At 54.3% G+C, this 16,915-nt stretch overlaps 1 protein-coding gene across 1 annotated transcript; it reads left to right on the top strand.

The window, feature by feature from the left end:
- Nucleotides 1-5,724: 5,724 nt before the first annotated feature.
- Nucleotides 5,725-8,807, top strand: FOXC1 (forkhead box C1). The gene is made up of 2 exons (XM_021530580.4): nt 5,725-5,974; nt 6,052-8,807. The coding sequence occupies exon 2, from the start codon at nt 6,503-6,505 to the stop codon at nt 8,198-8,200; it is 1,698 nt and encodes a 565-aa protein (XP_021386255.1). The 5' UTR covers nt 5,725-5,974; nt 6,052-6,502; the 3' UTR covers nt 8,201-8,807.
- Nucleotides 8,808-16,915: the final 8,108 nt, after the last annotated feature.

Genomic DNA, 16,915 nt, shown 5'->3' with positions numbered 1-16,915 from the left:
CGGGCAGGGGGCGCGCAGGGCTCGGGCAGGGCTCGGGCAGGGCTCGGGCAGGGGGCGCGCAGGGCTCGGGCAGGGGGCGGGCAGGGGGCGCGCAGGGCTCGGGCAGGGGGCGCGCAGGGGTCGGGCAGGGGGCAGGCAGGGCTCGGGCAGGGCTCGGGCAGGGCTCGGGCAGGGGGCGGGCAGGGCTCGGGCAGGGGGCGGGCAGGGGGCGGGCAGGGAGCGCGCAGGGCTCGGGCAGGGGGCGGGCAGGGCTCGGGCAGGGGGCGGGCAGGGCTCGGCAGGGCTCGGGCAGGGGGCAGGCAGGGCTCGGGCAGGGCTCGGGCAGGGGGCGGGCAGGGGGCAGGCAGGGCTCGGGCAGGGCTCGGGCAGGGCTCGGGCAGGGGGCAGGCAGGGCTCGGGCAGGGCTCGGGCAGGGGGCGGGCAGGGCTCGGGCAGGGGGCGGGCAGGGGGCGGGCAGGGGGCGCGCAGGGCTCGGGCAGGGGGCGGGCAGGGCTCGGGCAGGGAGCGGGCAGGGCTCGGCAGGGCTCGGGCAGGGGGCGGGCAGGGCTCGGGCAGGGCTCGGGCAGGGCTCGGGCAGGGAGCAGGCAGGGCTCGGGCAGGTGCCCGGCGGGGCCCGGGCGGGCGGGCGGCGGTGGCGCGGGCGGCCCGGGAGGGGGAGCCCGCGGCCCGCGCAGCGCCCGCCGCCGCGCAGGTGCCCGCCGGGGCCGTGCGGAGCCGGGCGCGGCAGCATCGCCGCCGCTCGCCCGGGAAAAGCGGCTCCGCGGCTTCCCTCGCCAGCCCCCCAAGCAGGCATCGGCGGTGGAGGGCGGGCGTCCCCCCGCGCAGCCCTTCGCGGAGGGCGGGAGGCTTTGGACTGGCCCCCGCCGAGGGCCGCCCGCAGCGGGGCAGCGCCCGGTCGTAGCTCTCAGCAGGGCTGAGCGCCCTCACCGCCACCCCCCATCCGCACCCCCACCAATTCTGCCGCACGCCCTCCCGAGAAAGCTTCCAGCCCTCAAAAACGAGTATGGGAAAGGCAGGCAATTATGTATCCAGGGGCTGATCTCTATCTGCTACCTAATGACTTGCCAAGTACTTATCACTTCCCAGACTAGGAACTGTCGCTTCATTCTAATGTAAATAAACCCTTTATACAAATAAGTCTCTCTCCTCTCGTCTGCTAGAGCATAGGTGGAGATGGAGCAGGACAGGGCTGCTAAGGTTCATACTCCCAGCTTCGTTGTTCCCTGTGTGTTTTCACTTATATGAATCCAGAGAATCCAATGGATTGAGCCCCCCTCCGCCCACGCTGCCCCTCCCAGAGAAAGGAAGGAAATAAGGGAGGAAAAGGAACACAAAAGGGACAGGGGACCTTGGCAAGTAAAACAAAAAAAAAAAAAATTAAAAGTTCCATGTCTGGCTATCCTCTTGTCAGTTTAGGAGTGAATTTTTAACACCCTCAGCGGCTCAGATGATTGTGTTTTACCATGGGATGCCAAAGCTAGAGAACCTACCAAATAATTAAAGGTTTCTTGCGCACTTGTGGGTTTTTCTCTCTGTGTGTGTACGTGTGTGAGTACTTTACAGAATGTACTTTACAGCAGAAACAACACAAGTCGTTTCCCACAGCCTGGTTTTTGTCCTTATTGTCACAGAGTGCCGCGACATCTCTGAGACACAACCTGTGTCACAGAGACGAATTACGTGTACGACCGGGATAATTATCGTGGGAAGATTAAGTGCTCCGACCCCTTGATGGGCTCGATTCTTCTTTGTAAACTAAATGCAAAATTCGCTTTTAGATACCGAACATGAAGTTAAGGTATTTCTCTCGTGAATGGCCCGAAGCCGATGTCTGCTGCCTCATTTACTGCAAAGGATAATTTATTTCTCAGCCAAGAACGAGAGGCTAAAGATGCCACAGGGAATGGAGTGCTCATTTTCGTATTAAGTTGTGTTATTTATGTCTCAAGATAAAAGACGCCCTGGATTGGAAAACTACCTCGGCATATTTATGGAATTGTTAACCCACGTTAATAAAATAACAATCACGCCTGTTTGCTTAACTGAGTGCCACGCAAAATAGACCTTGCATTTAGAGCTTGGCTTAATTGCACAGGCTTGAGATGGCAGTGGTGCTGGTGCAAGGACGAGAGGAAGGGAGGGAGAGAGGAAGGGGTTGCTGTCACCCATGTCTAGCTGCTGCAAACAGACAGGAGACTTTCGGCACAATAGATTTTTCTACTGGTGAAACACAGATTTGATGCGACCAACTTCCCTCGCTGCCCCTCGAAAGGATGTCAGCGGTTTTCTCCTGTGGTGTCGCCCGCTGTTTAAAGAACATGGAAAGCTGCATCCTGAGATGCGAAGAGAAGGGCTGGGTTTTTGGAGTTACAGGGACACTGCTATGATGTTGAAGCCAAAAGAAAGGAAGAGAAGCGAAGCTCTGACTACTACTTAACATAAATAGCCTGGAGCTGGAAAGCAATTCACCTCCAGGTCTTTGAGAGGAGCGAGGACAACCCACAGCGAATTATTTGGGTCCACCTGGGCTTTGCTCAGGTCAAATACTAGTCCCGCCGCCTACAGCTCCGATGTCGTCTTTCTTTCTGACATCTTCCTAAATAAGGTTCCAAATGACCACACACACGAATCCTCGGAGGGTTTCAAGACAAACGCGACTCCCCTGGCCTGGGTCTGCCCACCGGGGCTCCCGCCCCGCCGCCGGCGTCCCTCGCCCGGCTTCGGGGAGGAGGCGGCAGCGGCCGTGTCCCCCTCCCGGGGCCGGGGGCCCACGGAGGCCGAGGCTGCTGCCGTCCTGCTCCGCTCCTGCGGCACAGCCAGGCGGGGCACCTCCACGGCAGCTGTCCCGCACGGAGGCCAAGCTGGCTAAGGCGACAGAAGTGGGGCGCCTGGGAGAGGTAGCCCTGCCGTAGGACCTGGTGGGTGAAGACCAAGCGCCAAGGATTCTTTCTGGGTGGTATCCAAAGATAGCAGTGGGAAAACTGATCTTCCTGCCTCCCTAAACTCGTTGCTTTCCCCCCAACACGCACACACACAAGTCCCAAATTCCACTATGAACCTTCACAATGGTGACTTTTGTGCCTCCAGCAGAAAAAGCAAAGTCCTGCTGGGTTGAGGTCTGTAACTTAACACACGTTAGTTGCGTCAGCTCGCAATTATAGCATCAGATTTGCTATTGCAAAATAGATTAGATGCAAAATACTTCGGATTAATGCCCCCCCCCTCCCCTTCCCCTCCTTCCCTGTACTGAAACCTCTCGGTGTTACTCCAACCTTTGCCTGTGAAACAACTTCGCTACCGTCAACATTGTCCAGATAAAATGAAAATGCCACTGAAGGCTCCGGCTTTCGGAGCGGCATGTTACGGACACTCAAGGGAGCGAGCGGGAAGCCCACGGAAATTGTTTTTAACGGCAGGTAATGCCGTGGGAAAACCGGATGACCCGGACTACATAAAAACGTGCTAAAATGCCCCTTTTCTCTCTCTCTCTTTTTTTTTTTTTCTCCTCAACAAAACAAGAAAGAGGTTTTGAAAATATAAAGTGTTGGAATTGACATCCAGTGCTTGCGCATTTATTAATTCTGCTGTGGTGGGAGGATGGGGAAAAAATGTGCAATTAGGCAGGAGCAGGTGAAAGATTCCAGACGATGAAATACAACAGGCTAAACGGGATAATGTATTCACCATTAAAGAACTGACATTTACTACCAAAAGGAGACCCGTTACGTTTGAATATGAAAAGGAGCAGATATTAAGCTACATAAATTACCTTCTTCACATGACTGGAATCTCATTTTAAATACTTTTTTTTTTTTTTTTTTTTTTTACATAACCAACAGATCGGTGTTTGAGAGGAAAAGCCATACCTGCTAAAATACCACCGAGCAAACGCGCCTTTAGCACGCTCCAAAGGCATGATCCCCAAAGCAATCGATCACAGTAAAAAGTGTGGAAAGGGGGTTTCAAATCAGTGAAGCCAAAAGGGTCTTTTAACGTATTTTTAGTGTCATAAGATCAGGATGGGCAATTAATCTCACAAACGCACCACACACACGTCTTTACCGTTCAAATTCCACCCCTTAAAATTATTTCAGCATGATCCTTTTAGCTGATCTGGTATTAACGCTAACGAAGTTTCAGAGGTGTGGACTACAAAGCGAATGAAGAGCACTGGGTTGTATTTCGAATATCTGAAGTATTGGTAAAATAGACTATTCTGAAACAGTGTATACTAATTTCACCTGTGTTTAAAGTAGGAAAAGAAAATCTTCATTCTTCAAATATGAGACAAATGAAATTAAAATTTAAAAAACAAATAACCAAGCCCTCACTCTCTGTTTCCTTTGAGTTCCCGTTAAAGTCTTATTCTGATTAGAGCCCAAATGTTATTTCAGATAGTTAGACAAAGGCAAAAAATAAAATCTTCACAGCAGAACCGGCCAAGCAGTTAAGGGAACATTCATTTTGTTCTTCTTTTCCTTCCCCCTCCTTTTTTTTTTTTTTCTTTTGACACACCTGACATACCACGGAATCCACTCCTAAGTAGAATAGCAACAAAGTTGTGCCCTCTCCGTCTCAAATGAGTAAAGAGTTAAAGCAAGGATCCCCTCTCCGTATCACATCCAACATCACGTAAAGATTACCTGAAGGGGCGAACTACAGACCCCGTTCAGAGAAACGCGCCCGTGTTTATAAACAGCAGAGGCAGCGGACGCTTCATTTGCAGGGAGAGGAAAGCCTTGGTGGCTGATTAATAAAAAGGAGCTTTGGAGGACTCGTCAAACCCTTGTCAACCGGAGGAATGCAATCTCTTCAGAAGCGTTTGGTCAGGCAGGCAGCTGGCTGCAGGCAGGGTGGTGCAGGGGCATCCCACCACACACTGACACACACACGCACACACACGCACACACACGCACACACACCCGCACTTTCCTCGCCGTCCCCGCGGGCGTGGGGGGTGGAAGGCAGCTGGGGTGAGCTTCTGGCCGGGCGGACAGGGAGCGAGCCGGCACACCGGCATGGAGCCGGCCCGCCGACACGAGCGGCAGCCTGGAGGGAATGGGAGGAGAGAGCCCGATCGAACGTGTGGAGAAAACAGACCAAGGAGCTTACACACACACACCAACAATAACAATAACAAAAGAAAAAAAATAACAATAAATAAGAGAAGTAACATTCGTGGAGAAAACACGCGTGGCAGAGCGCGGGGTGAGCGCGTGGGTGGAAGGAGCTCCGGAGGAACCATATACACACACAAATATATATATATGCATACACACAAATATACTTATATATATACATATATATTGGTGAGGCCATGCACATGGTGCGTGTACCCGGGATGCGTGTGCGAGGACGACCGCGCGTGTAAGGATGCGAGTGTGTGGGCGAGCGAGCGAGGTGTAGGGCAGTGGGAGTCGGGCGGTGTCGTCGCGCACGATGCGCGGGCGCTGGAGGATCCCCGCGGGTGCGTAGCGGCCTGCGAGAACGCGGGGCTCTGCGGCGCTCAAGGCGTCCGCGTGTGCTGCCGAGTGTGTGTGGCCGGTTCCCGAGCGCTACAACTCCCGGAGCTGCTGTGGGGATTTTTTTCCTCCTTCTTTTTTTTTTTTTTTTTTCCTTCCCCTCGGTCTCTCCTTTTTTTATTTTTTTTTCCCTCCTCATTCAGAGCCCGGGGTGTCTCCCGGCCCTCATTGGCCGGCCCAGCTCGGCGGGGCGGAGCTTAGCCGCCTGCAAAAGGAGGAAAAGGAAAAAAAAGAGAGGAAAAAAAAAAAAAAAAGGAGACCGAGAGAGGAGAGGGAGGGAAAAAAAAAGGAGAAAACTGTAAGTGCGTAAAAAAGTTCTCGCCGTGGTGACGGATGCTCAAAAGTTCAGGAGTTTTTCCGATGCTTCCCAAAGCAGCCTGCGACTGAAAAAGAGACTGAAAAAAAGCGAGAGGGAGAGAGAGAGGGAAACTTTGCACTGGGAGATCGAGAAGGTGGATTTTTTTATTTCTTCTGCTCGCTTAAAAAAGCCAACAAAACACATCCCTCTACTTTTGTCCCTCCTTTGCAGACAACTTGTTGCAGATCCCCGTGGAACAAGGAACTGGGAGCGTGGGAGCCTCTTTGCAAAGGTTTTATTTTCTTAATACTCTTTCTGCGTTTGGAAGTTGCTTTCTCCGCTGCGATTACTTTTTTTTTTTTCCTCCGCCGTTTTCTTTTTTAAAACATTTTCCCCCTTTTTTGTCCCCCTCCTTTTTCCCCCCCTTTTTTGATTTTTTTCCCCCCCTCCGCGTGGAGCGCGGGAGCTCGCCGGTGGGCTTTCCTGGGCGAAGAAGAGGAGGCTTTCGGCTCTGCCGTCGTTATTCTTCCTCCCTTTTTCCGCGCTCCGCCGGGGGGGTGGGGGGGTGGGGGTTGCCCGGCCGCCCGGTCCAGCTCGGTCCGCGGAGCGGCGGAGGGGTGGAGGGGGAAGGGACGCGCTGTTTGGTCCGGCGGGGAGGGTGGGGGAAAGCTGACGGGAGGACATGCAGGCTCGCTACTCCGTGTCCAGTCCCAACTCCCTAGGAGTGGTGCCGTACCTCGGCGGAGAGCAGAGCTACTACCGCGCCGCTGCGGCGGCGGCCGGCGGGGGCTACACGGCCATGCCGGCCCCGATGAGCATGTACTCCCACCCGGCCCACGAGCAATACCCAGCCGGCATGGCCCGAGCCTACGGGCCCTACACGCCACCGCCGCAGCCCAAGGATATGGTGAAGCCGCCCTACAGCTACATCGCCCTCATCACCATGGCCATCCAGAACGCTCCCGATAAGAAGATCACCTTGAACGGGATCTACCAGTTCATCATGGAGCGGTTCCCTTTCTACCGGGACAACAAGCAGGGCTGGCAGAACAGCATCCGCCACAACCTCTCCCTCAACGAGTGCTTCGTCAAGGTGCCCCGCGACGACAAGAAGCCCGGCAAGGGCAGCTACTGGACCCTCGACCCCGACTCCTACAACATGTTCGAGAACGGCAGCTTCCTCCGCCGCCGCCGCCGCTTCAAAAAGAAGGACGCCGTCAAGGACAAGGAGGAGAAGGACCGCCTGCACCTCAAGGACCATGCCCCGCCGCGCCCGCCGCCGCCCGCCGCCGCCGCCGAGCCCGAGGGCGGCCCCGCCGGGGGCAGCGCCGCGCCGCCGCCGCCGCCCGTCCGCATCCAGGACATCAAGACGGAGAACGGCACGGCCTCGCCGCCGCAGGCCGTGTCCCCCCCCGGCGCCGCGCCACCGCTCGGCGCCGTGCCCAAGATCGAGAGCCCCGACAGCAGCAGCAGCCTCTCCAGCGGCGGCAGCCCTCGCAGCACTCTTCCCTCCAGCCGCTCCCTCAGCCTGGAGGCCCCCGAGCCCCCGCCGCCCCCGCCGCCGCCCCCGCCGCCGCCCCACCACCACGGCCCGGGCTTCAGCGTGGACAACATCATGACCTCGCTGCGGAGCTCGCCGCAGGCCGCCGCCGAGCTGGGCCCCGGCCTCCTGGCCCCCTCCGCCGCCGCCCCGCGCACCGGCATCCCGCCCGCCTTGTCCCTCGGGGGATACTCGCCGGGACACAGCTCCGTCTACGGCTCGCCCTGCGGCCAGGCGGCCGCCGGCACCGCCGCCGGCACCTACCACTGCAACATGCAGGCCATGAGCCTCTACGCGGCGGCGGGCGGCGCCGACCGGCCCGGCCACCTGCCCGCCGCGGCCGCCAGCCCCGCCGAGGACCCGCTGCCCGAGTACGCCATGCCCTCGGGCGGCGGCGGCGGCGGCGGCGGGGCGGGGGGCGGCGGCGGCGGGGCGCTGGGGCACGGAGGGCTGGGCGGCGCGGCGGGCGGCCACCAGGAGGGGCACCACCCGCACCCGCACCAGGGCCGCCTGGCCTCCTGGTACCTCAACCAGGCGGCGGCGGCGGCGGCGGCTGCGGCGGCGGCGGCGGGGGAGCTGGGCCCGCTGGCGGGCGCGGCGGGCTACGCGGGGCCGCAGCAGGGCTTCGCCGCCGCCCCGCGAGAGGTCTTCGAGGCGCCGCGGCTGGGGCTCAGCGCCTCGCCGGGCGGCGGCGGCGGCGGCGGCGGAGGCAGCGGGGCAGGGGGCGGCGGCGGCGGCGGAGGGGCGGGGGGCGGCGGGAGTTGTCAGATGGCCTTCCCCGGCAGCCAGCCGCTCTACCGCACCTCCGGGGCCTTCGTCTACGACTGCGGCAAGTTCTGAGCGCGCCCCGTCGCGGGGACACCGCGGGAACTCAGCTCCGCTGCTCTCCGCTCCGCATCGCGCCACCGGCCCTCGCAGCGCCCGCGGAGGGAAGCGAGCGCATCGCGAAAAGCTTTTGTACAGAGACAGCCCCAAAACATGTCTTGGTTTGTTAAAGGACAGTGTTACTCCAATAACACGTAAGTTTTTTTTTTTTCTAATTGCTTTGAGAAATACTTTTTTTTTCCCGCCCCCCATCCCGCGCTCTTCCCCGTCCCTTAAGGTATTGTCATGCCCCGTGTTTAAAAGGGAGCGAAAGGTCCAGCGTAGAGTACCAGCTTCTTTCCCCCTCCCCTTCCTCTTCTACAAGGACTTGTTTTAAAATGTAAATTGCGACATAGTAATTTATTTTTAATTTGTAGTTGGATGTTGCGGACCAAACGCCAGAAAGTGTTTTCCCCTTTCCCGAAAAGTGACGTTATAATTGACTGAAACGCTGATTTTTTTTTTTTCACTATATATAAAAAGGGAAACTGTATTAATCTTATTCTATCAATATTTTTTTTGTTGAAAATATTCTGAAGGTATTGCATTGTTTGTTTATTAATAAATTACCATTCAGTTGGAATGATCCTTTATACGTCTGTATATTTTAATGCTTTCATTTAGAGAAAGAGAAAGAAAGAGAGGGAAAAGGGATTTCATAACTAACTTTGTCGCTGGAACAACTTGTTCCCCTCCGCACAAATTCCAAAGACCATTTAGGAACTGCCAGGTCGAAAAATCCCTTTTCAGTCTCTTCTGCAATATGTTCCACTTAGTCAGCTCGCCTTATCCGCTAGGAAAAAACTACTTTCCCATGGCAGCTCTGAGCTGGCAAATAAACAAACACGTTTTCTTAGCAATTAATGGCAAGACCTGGAAACATTGGTGACATTACGTTGTTTTAAATAATATGCCTATGTAGGGATATATTAAGTGATAACTCCGAGGTAGAAGTGCATGCATTAGGTTCCAGACCATGTGTAATTGTATATGTCGAGCTATTGATCGATCTTTGTGTGTTTCAAATATATTTATATCTAGGATTTACATATGCACCTATATATTTAAAGAAGGATTACATATTTATTTATAGTTTCATATACGTATTTCATATTTTTCTAAACTCCAGTGTATAGCAGATGCCAAATAATCTGTAGTACGTGTGCTCTTAAATATAGTGCCAGTGTATAAATTACTGCCGTTTACGATTGATAGCAAAGCGTGCAATCACATCAGTGAAGCTGCTTCTGTAATACATAAAGTACTATTTTATTTCAGGGGGAGAAAAAAGAGTAGTTGTGTTAAAGGGTACTTGTACAGTCTACCCTGTACACCTTTGCAGCTTTGCATTACTCCCGTCCTTCAGGGACTTTACTGGTCTGCTGGTCTGTGTCTCAATTGCTTGGACAGATTATTTTAAAAATATTTTGAATGGGCGAATTTTTCTTATATAGTTGCTTGGGTGCTGTTTTGGTTTGGGTTTTCTTTTTCTTTCTTTCTTTTTTTTTTTTTTTTTCCTCTCCTTACCTCCCTCAGTTTTCCTCAAATGGAAAATAATATATATTACAAGGGTAGCAAATGAGTGCTGCACAGACTGGCATTTTGCCATATCAAGAATCCTACCTTCTGGACAATTTACTATTAAGAACCTACGGTCAATGGGGATCACCTTCCCCTTTTGTAAGTAATCAACAAAATGCAATAAATCCATTAACTTAAAAGAACCAGGCTTGTCAGTCAGACTTGGAAATAAGTTTATTTGGTTACAGGTATTTAAGGCCTAAAATTTGTTTTCAAGATAATACAGTTTCCTATCAAAATCTCTTATCTAAAGGCAACACTTAGCAGTAATTGCTGTTGCATTGTTAAGGGTTACGCTGTAAATAAATACAAAGGTATTTACAGTTCAACCTTATTACCTCGCTTTTGAGCTGTGCTTCCCTTCGAAAGCAATAGTCCAGTGTTTAGAAAACACCTTTAGCAGATGGAATGAACTGGGGGGAGTGTGTCATCTTAGAACGCGCTGGCTTAGAAAACGTTTATTTAAGTATGGCATAGTCTTTACTTTTTAGTACTAGTACCTCTACGAAGATTACCAGGCGCCTTATTTACATTTATTTATTTATTTGCTAAGTTGGGTAAGAGAGCCTTAAACGCTCCACCGCTCAGTTGCGGTAAAGCTGATGAGGAGAACGAGCAAAGCTGAGTGCCTTCGCTCCGGGGACATACTTTAATTTCTGCTCCCCGTTTTTCACCAGGAAAGGGAAATAAAACGTTACCTATTCTCGGTCGGGCTCACTTTCTGCTGCCCATCGTCCCTCTCTCGGTACCGAGCGGGGGCAGCTGAACTGGCGGCTCCCACCCCCCGCCGCCTCCTTGGGAGCGGGACTGCCGGGCCAGAGGCACGGCGGGGCTTTCAGTGCCTTACGACCCCGCTCCCTCGCTGAAAAGGGGACCCTCGGCGGGGCAGCTCCCTCCGCCTTGGCAGACGGGTTTGCTAGCGGGTGCCTGCATAATAAGACCATTCCTGCCCCCCGTCATGTATTTAAAATAAGACTTAAAGAAGGCAAAGGCTAGAGGAGATTGAGTCTGCTATTTGCCTGTTATTTTTGTTGCGATCAGGCGCCGGCTTTCCTGTAGTTTGGGTTTTCTCAGCGGTCTGCAGTGGTAGGGTGTTTGTGGCGAAAATAAATAGGGGGGAACGCAGTTGTCAGCCCGGCTGTTTAATAACCCGTTGCATTGTCAGTGGTGCTGCTCGGCTGGGGAAGCTTGGGGGGGGCCGTGCGTAGTTTGAACAAGTGCCGTGTGTAATTAGTGCTAATGCTCGGGGCGGTCCGCGGCCCTCTGCCGCGGGGAGGCCGCGCAACTTGCGCTACCCGTGACCCTGGCTGCAAAAGGGCGGGCGGTGTGGGCTCGGCGGGACGGGAGGGCGGCTCGCAATCAGGGACGGGGGGAAAAGGGAAATTTCCCTCTCGGTCGCAGGTAGGTCGTGTCGAGATCTTCTGCCCCCGGAGGGGATCCCTTTCCTGAAGTGACGTGCGTGGTGGCGGCGGAGGTCACCTCCTGCTTCTCAGTGCGACGGGCTGGCTCACCACACACGCGTGCTTCGTCTTGAGTTTTAAAAACATTGTTTTATTTATATTATTATCACAATCATAACCATAACCATAATTACAATCTTTTTTTTCTCCTCCTCCGCACAGAAATTGATCACAACGAAAATGAGATTAGGAGTGCTGGCTGTCGCCGCGGTAGGCAGTGAAAAGCGCGGACTTGGCCGCGGGAGGCTTGGCCGCCCGCCGGGCGCGCAGTTCTGTACCGTGGGTCCCTATGCGACATTGCAGGGACGGGGGTCGGCAACTCTGGGCTCTGCCGGACCGGAGCCTTCATCGTGAGGCATTGCGGCTGCTGCTGGGATGGGAAAAATCCAAGCGGGCTCCCTAGAAACCTTCCCGGGCTGGGGCAGCGCAACTGGGAGGCATGGAGTGGGACATCTGCCCGTGGGCCACCATGAACTGCGGGCGGTGGGGCCCAGCGTGGGGCACGAACCCTTTTTCCTCTTTGCGCACAGGAGGCAAACCCCTGCGTCCTTTCTGACCTGTGATTGTCTCCCAGCAGAACTGGGCCTGCCCTGAACGCCAAAAGAGATGTGGTGTGACCTTGCACAGCGGTGGGCACGGGACATGCGTCCGGGCAGCAGTTGAGAGGTGTCCCTGTAAGGCCTCGACATCTGTGGTGGCAGCCCCTACAGCAAACGGGGACATTTGGCCCCAGCCATACCTGCGGAGAGGTCATTTAGGCGCCAGGTTAGCATGGCGCTTTGTGGGGGGTTTTTTTAGCTCAAACTGATTTTTTATTTTTCCAAACTGTTGCTTTGCTTTTCATCTATAAAACAAAACAGGTTATTTTTGTTTGTTTGTTTGTTATTTTCTTTCCTTTTTTTTTTAAATAGATTTGAAGAACAATTCTATTTATGTGTTTGTTCTGGTGGTTTCTCATTTGTAGTCGCTCATCTGTCACTTAAACTGTGGAAAATGTAGAGAGGAGGAATATTCTCCTTTCTAAGTTTCCTCCTTAGAATTTATTCTTAAAGTATTTACAGTTCCTATTATGTTCTACAAAGGTCATAATCAAAAATAGCAAAGAAATGTGTGCAAATAGTCGAGAGGGCATGGATTAAAACCCCTTCCCTACTGCCAAAGGCCAGGTCAGACAGAGAACATGGTGGGGCTGTTTTATGGATGGAGACATTTAAGGGAGTGGTTCCAAATCTGCATTTTATGATATATAGGGTCTTTTCTGATAGCCAAGAAGCTTGTCTATCACAAAAAAGAGAAGACGTTTCGAAGTTAGCAGCGATTTTCATAGCCGGGTTCAACTTCTTAATACTGTTTGTAATTCTGGGGCATTTTGACCAGCTGCTTGTACGCTGCTCTCACCTTCCCGAAAGTACGCCGCTGGAGTAGGACAAGCTTAGAGTTTCACCCTGTCCTCCGGAGGCTTGGCTTGGACGTTTCGAGCGAGTCCTGCTCGGCGCACGGGGAAGCCAGTGCGGGTTTTGCGGGAGGTGCCACTGCGCGAAAAGGAGCCGGTGGCTCCCGGTCGGGGGCTGTGCGGCTCTCCGCGCCCACGTAAAGATGAGCGTGAGGTAAGAGTGCGCAGTCTTTATTACGTCGTTTGATTGTGTAGGCAAAAGCGTGTAGTGCCGAGGCGCGCACATGGCTCCACTGCACAGCGCAGGAGAGCTGCGGTGCGGCCCCTGGAAGCTCTTCCCTGTCCACTTCCCGAAATAAACCATTTCAACAGCGACGGCTAATTGAACATTAGCTTTCAATTAATTTCACTCGTAAAGTAATTTAAACTCCTTCGCATACTCAGTCCATTTCCCTCCCGTCTCCCTGTGCTGGGACCGAGTGTGTTAGCTAAATTCATCCACACTTTGAGATGAGCTGATACTTTGATTTGTTTTTTTCAGATTTTTTTTTTTTTTTTTTTTTGGGGGGGGGGTGTTGGGGTAATTTTTGTTTTGTGGATTTTGGTGGGGATTTTTTTGACTAGGAGGGAGATCAGTAGCACTGTGGTGGGCGCTGTCAGGGCGTCCGAGGCTGAGCTGTTGCTGCGCGGGGGCGCAGGTAGCGCGCAGCCGGGGTAGCGCGGAAGGGGAGCTCGGGTTTACGCGGTAAGCTGCGCAAGAGACTGGCGAGCCTGAGGTGTGGTGTAAGGGAACTGCTTGGAGCTTCCCGGGGACGAGCGCGGGTTTCGATCGGTAATTTGGCCACAAGCTCACGGGCTGGGAGGGCACCCGTCATCATTCCTCTATAGTTTTCTCCCCCAGCTTTTTTTTCCTTTTCCCTTCTGCCTCGCCTCCCCGGCGTCTTGTCTGTTGTGAATCCGCCCCAAAGGTGATGGGGTGCCACGGTGAACGTAGCCCTCCTGGTTTAATTACGCTGAGGCTCATAAAGCCATTCGCTTGTTTCCAAAGTAATAAACAAACGTCGCGTTAGGTCAAGATTGATGGTGTCCATGCAATAAAAACGGGCCAGGTCAGGAAGGAATAAAATTCAATCAGAGCTCGCGGAATCATTTTTCAGGGGACAGAAAGACAGAAAAGGAGACGGGGGTCAAGGGAGACGATGTCGCCATTCACAACACACCAGCCGGGAGGGAGGAGGGCGGGGGTTAACGAGCGATTGTTTTTTATCAAGCGGAGCCTAATTGAACGAAACAATAGCTGCCTGGAGGTGGAGGGGGGGGGGTGGGGGAGAGGACCGGCTCCTTACCCGGTAGTTGTGGAGCCGGGCGGCAGCCCCGTACCCTGGCGGAGGCACAGGGGACCCCTCGCAGCACTGCTGCGCTCCCTATTCCCTCTTAAAATTATACACACGCACCTGGGGCAGCGGGCAGGCCTTGTCGTAGGCCGGGGCTGGCAGTGCTGGTAGCATTAGCAAACGATCGGGTGCCTGGGGACGACACTGGGAGACCCCCTCACTTCCTAAAGAGGAGTCCTAAAAGGCCTGCATGGACGGCTGGAGGAGTAAGCCCCAGAACTCCCGAGGGTAACTCTGGCTGGTCCGGCCGGAGCGGGAGCACTCGGTGCCATTTGGAACTAATTCCTTAAGTGTAGTTCAGTGCTAACGCTGCTGGCGCCCGGCAATTTGGCAAGCGGCTGTGAGGTGGTGTTCGCCAGACCCCCCGATGGCCGAGGCGTGTTGGGCTCGGAGGAACAGACCCTTCGGAGGGTCGCGGTGTCCAGGGAAGAGACAGCAGCACAGCACCGTGGGGAAGCACTGCGGTCTGAGGGACAGATTTTTGTCCTGGCCTGCTACGCCAGTGTTTTGTGCTGCGCAGGCCTGGGAAGCAGCTGGCAAAGTCTCCCTCCCTCCGTTCAGCAGGTAGAGTCTTTGGAAGGTGGGGGAGGATTTCTCCCTTGCCCCCCAAGTGTATCTTTTGCACATACCTCTGTGATTTTCTAGGCCCATAACTTGCGCCTTGCTTAGCATGAGTGTGCCACAAAATAGTAGCTGTTAAAAAGCACTGGGACGGAGAGTGAAGGGAAAGCAGCCCAAGCTACTGGTGAGGGCTCTCAAGCTCTCAGTTTGAAAGAGAATTGGGTGTTTGGCAATATTTTTTTTTTTCCCCCTAAACAAACACAGCTTGAAACTACTTGGGTGGGCAGAAGGGAACAATTTGTGAGCCAGAGAACAAGTGAGATGGGCAGGCAGCCGGCCCACAACTTACCTGCTGGAGACTTTCACCTGACCTTTAGGTGTCAGGGGGCTTGGTTGTGCCGTGTATCACCCCACGTTCAGGTCAGCTGCTTTAGATTGCGTTCAGCAGAATTAAAACAACAACACTGAAAACCCCAAACTGGAATCCCCCCTCCTTTCCAGCCCCCATCACCTCTGGGGAGAATCCAGGAAAACCAACACATTTAGAACCATTAACTCTTAAAATAGCTGAATTTCCTCCAGTAGAAAAAACGCAAATTATTACACTCACGAGTTCAGGATATTTATATATTATATGAATCAATGAATAAACAGGTCATATCACTACAACCATCATCCCTTGGAAGGCAAATACTCGGATAAGAAAAAAAAAATGCCATAAACGTTTTTCCAAAAATGTTCATGGAATTTATTTACTTGCCAGAACATTTAAGCTGCCGAGCTTAATTTCTTCCTTTTCGTTCCTTTTTTTTTTCTTTTTTAAAAAATAAATATTTAAAATAAGGAAAAAGAAGAATGGTTTCCATTGAACGATAATGTAAAAGTACTGATAATATCGTCCGTAGCAGAGGAGAATTGTTTAAACAATGTCGGTGCTTGCAAGATTGCACAGTATAAATACATTCCCAATGCCGTTTTGATGCGAGTTCGGAGAGAAACCCTATTTTCTGTATGTGTTCTGGATGCGCATTTCCCGCAGTCCGATTGTGTGAAAGCTAAAGCTGGCGGAGGACACGTCGCCCTGCCAGACCCGCGGGCCCAGGCCGGGCATGCCCGGCTACCCGACGGAGCAGGGCGCTCGCACACACCTCGCCCCTGCCAGCGAGAAGCTGCTCGCCCTTTTCCCCAAGCGAGGATTTATGAAAGTGCTGGTGGCCAGCGCTTCTAGCCTCGCCTCTCAAGGACGGGATGGATTTAAAATTGAATAACTAATTGCAGAAAAATTACGACTTTCTCCCGACGCCATTTCCCACTCCCCAAGCGCTCCGCCGGAGGGGGGGTAGGACGGTGATGGAGCGTGGAATGCATCGGTGCGATCTCATTAGCAAAGCAAAGGTTGCAATTAGCGTCTGCTGCTGCGAAGCGACCTCCCCCGCCCGCCTCTCCTTTAGCCCCCATCACCAAATAATTGCAAAGTATCTGTTGATGTTTTTCTTCCACCCGTCAAAACGTTGGAGCCCTGCCTGCTCCAGGGCTCCGTCCTGGTTTTGTTGTGTCTGGAGACAATGCTCCGCCAGCGAACCATCAGAGGTGAAGGGGGGTCACAAGGGGAGGCAGGAGCGCGGCCCTGCGAGCCGACGGGGGCCTCCCCTTGCCGCCCACCCCTGCAAACCTGCCACCCACAGGCGGGAGGGGTGGCGACCCCCGCCCGGTGCCCCTCTCCCTGCGCTGCTCCAGGGCAGCCCCGAGCACGCCTTCCCGGCCGGGCGAGTAGCGGGAAGAGGATGTGACCCTCATGTCCGCCCGGGGGGGACGTGGCTGCTTTACGTGCAAGGCGTCGGGGGGAGGTGGTGGCGGCGGCAGACTCTTTCATTGTCCCAATTTACACCTAAATTTTGTTTTTCTAAATGCCCTTGCAGCACTCGATGCGTGTCCGAGAGCGACCAGAGCCGGCCGCAGAGCTTCTTCATACCATCCCCCTAAGCCGGCGCGTTCATGCCCGTGGAGCGGGGCTGAGCTGCCTTCAGCCCCCATTTGCTGACCCTTCGGGCTTGCTCTCCAAGCTTCGAGGTGTATTTTTAGATGGCGCTGGCGGTTTTGCTCTGCGACCCCGAGGAAAACCCCGTCGCTTTGTCTCGTCGGCCTTCCGCACCTTCCGCACCGGGGCCGGGGAGGAGGGCGGCGGGCGGGCCGGCTGTGTCGCCGGCGGGCCCTGGGGCAGCGCCGACCCCCGGCCCGGCCCGCTGGCAGAAGCGACAAGGGCTTGTGCTCCCGTGGGGCCACCCCACCTCAGCCCGCCGCC

The sequence above is a fragment of the Lonchura striata genome, chromosome 2 (genome assembly GCF_050655825.1).
Source record: "Lonchura striata isolate lonStrDom1 chromosome 2, ASM5065582v1, whole genome shotgun sequence".
Taxonomy (NCBI): domain Eukaryota; kingdom Metazoa; phylum Chordata; class Aves; order Passeriformes; family Estrildidae; genus Lonchura; species Lonchura striata.
Note: the sequence above shows the minus strand (reverse complement) of the source record. Positions and strands in the feature narration are given on the sequence as shown.

Bases quoted from the DNA above. Each gene is read 5' to 3' on its own strand.
- FOXC1 (XM_021530580.4), top strand. From the start codon at position 6,503: ATGCAGGCTCGCTACTCCGTGTCCAGTCCCAACTCCCTAGGAGTGGTG.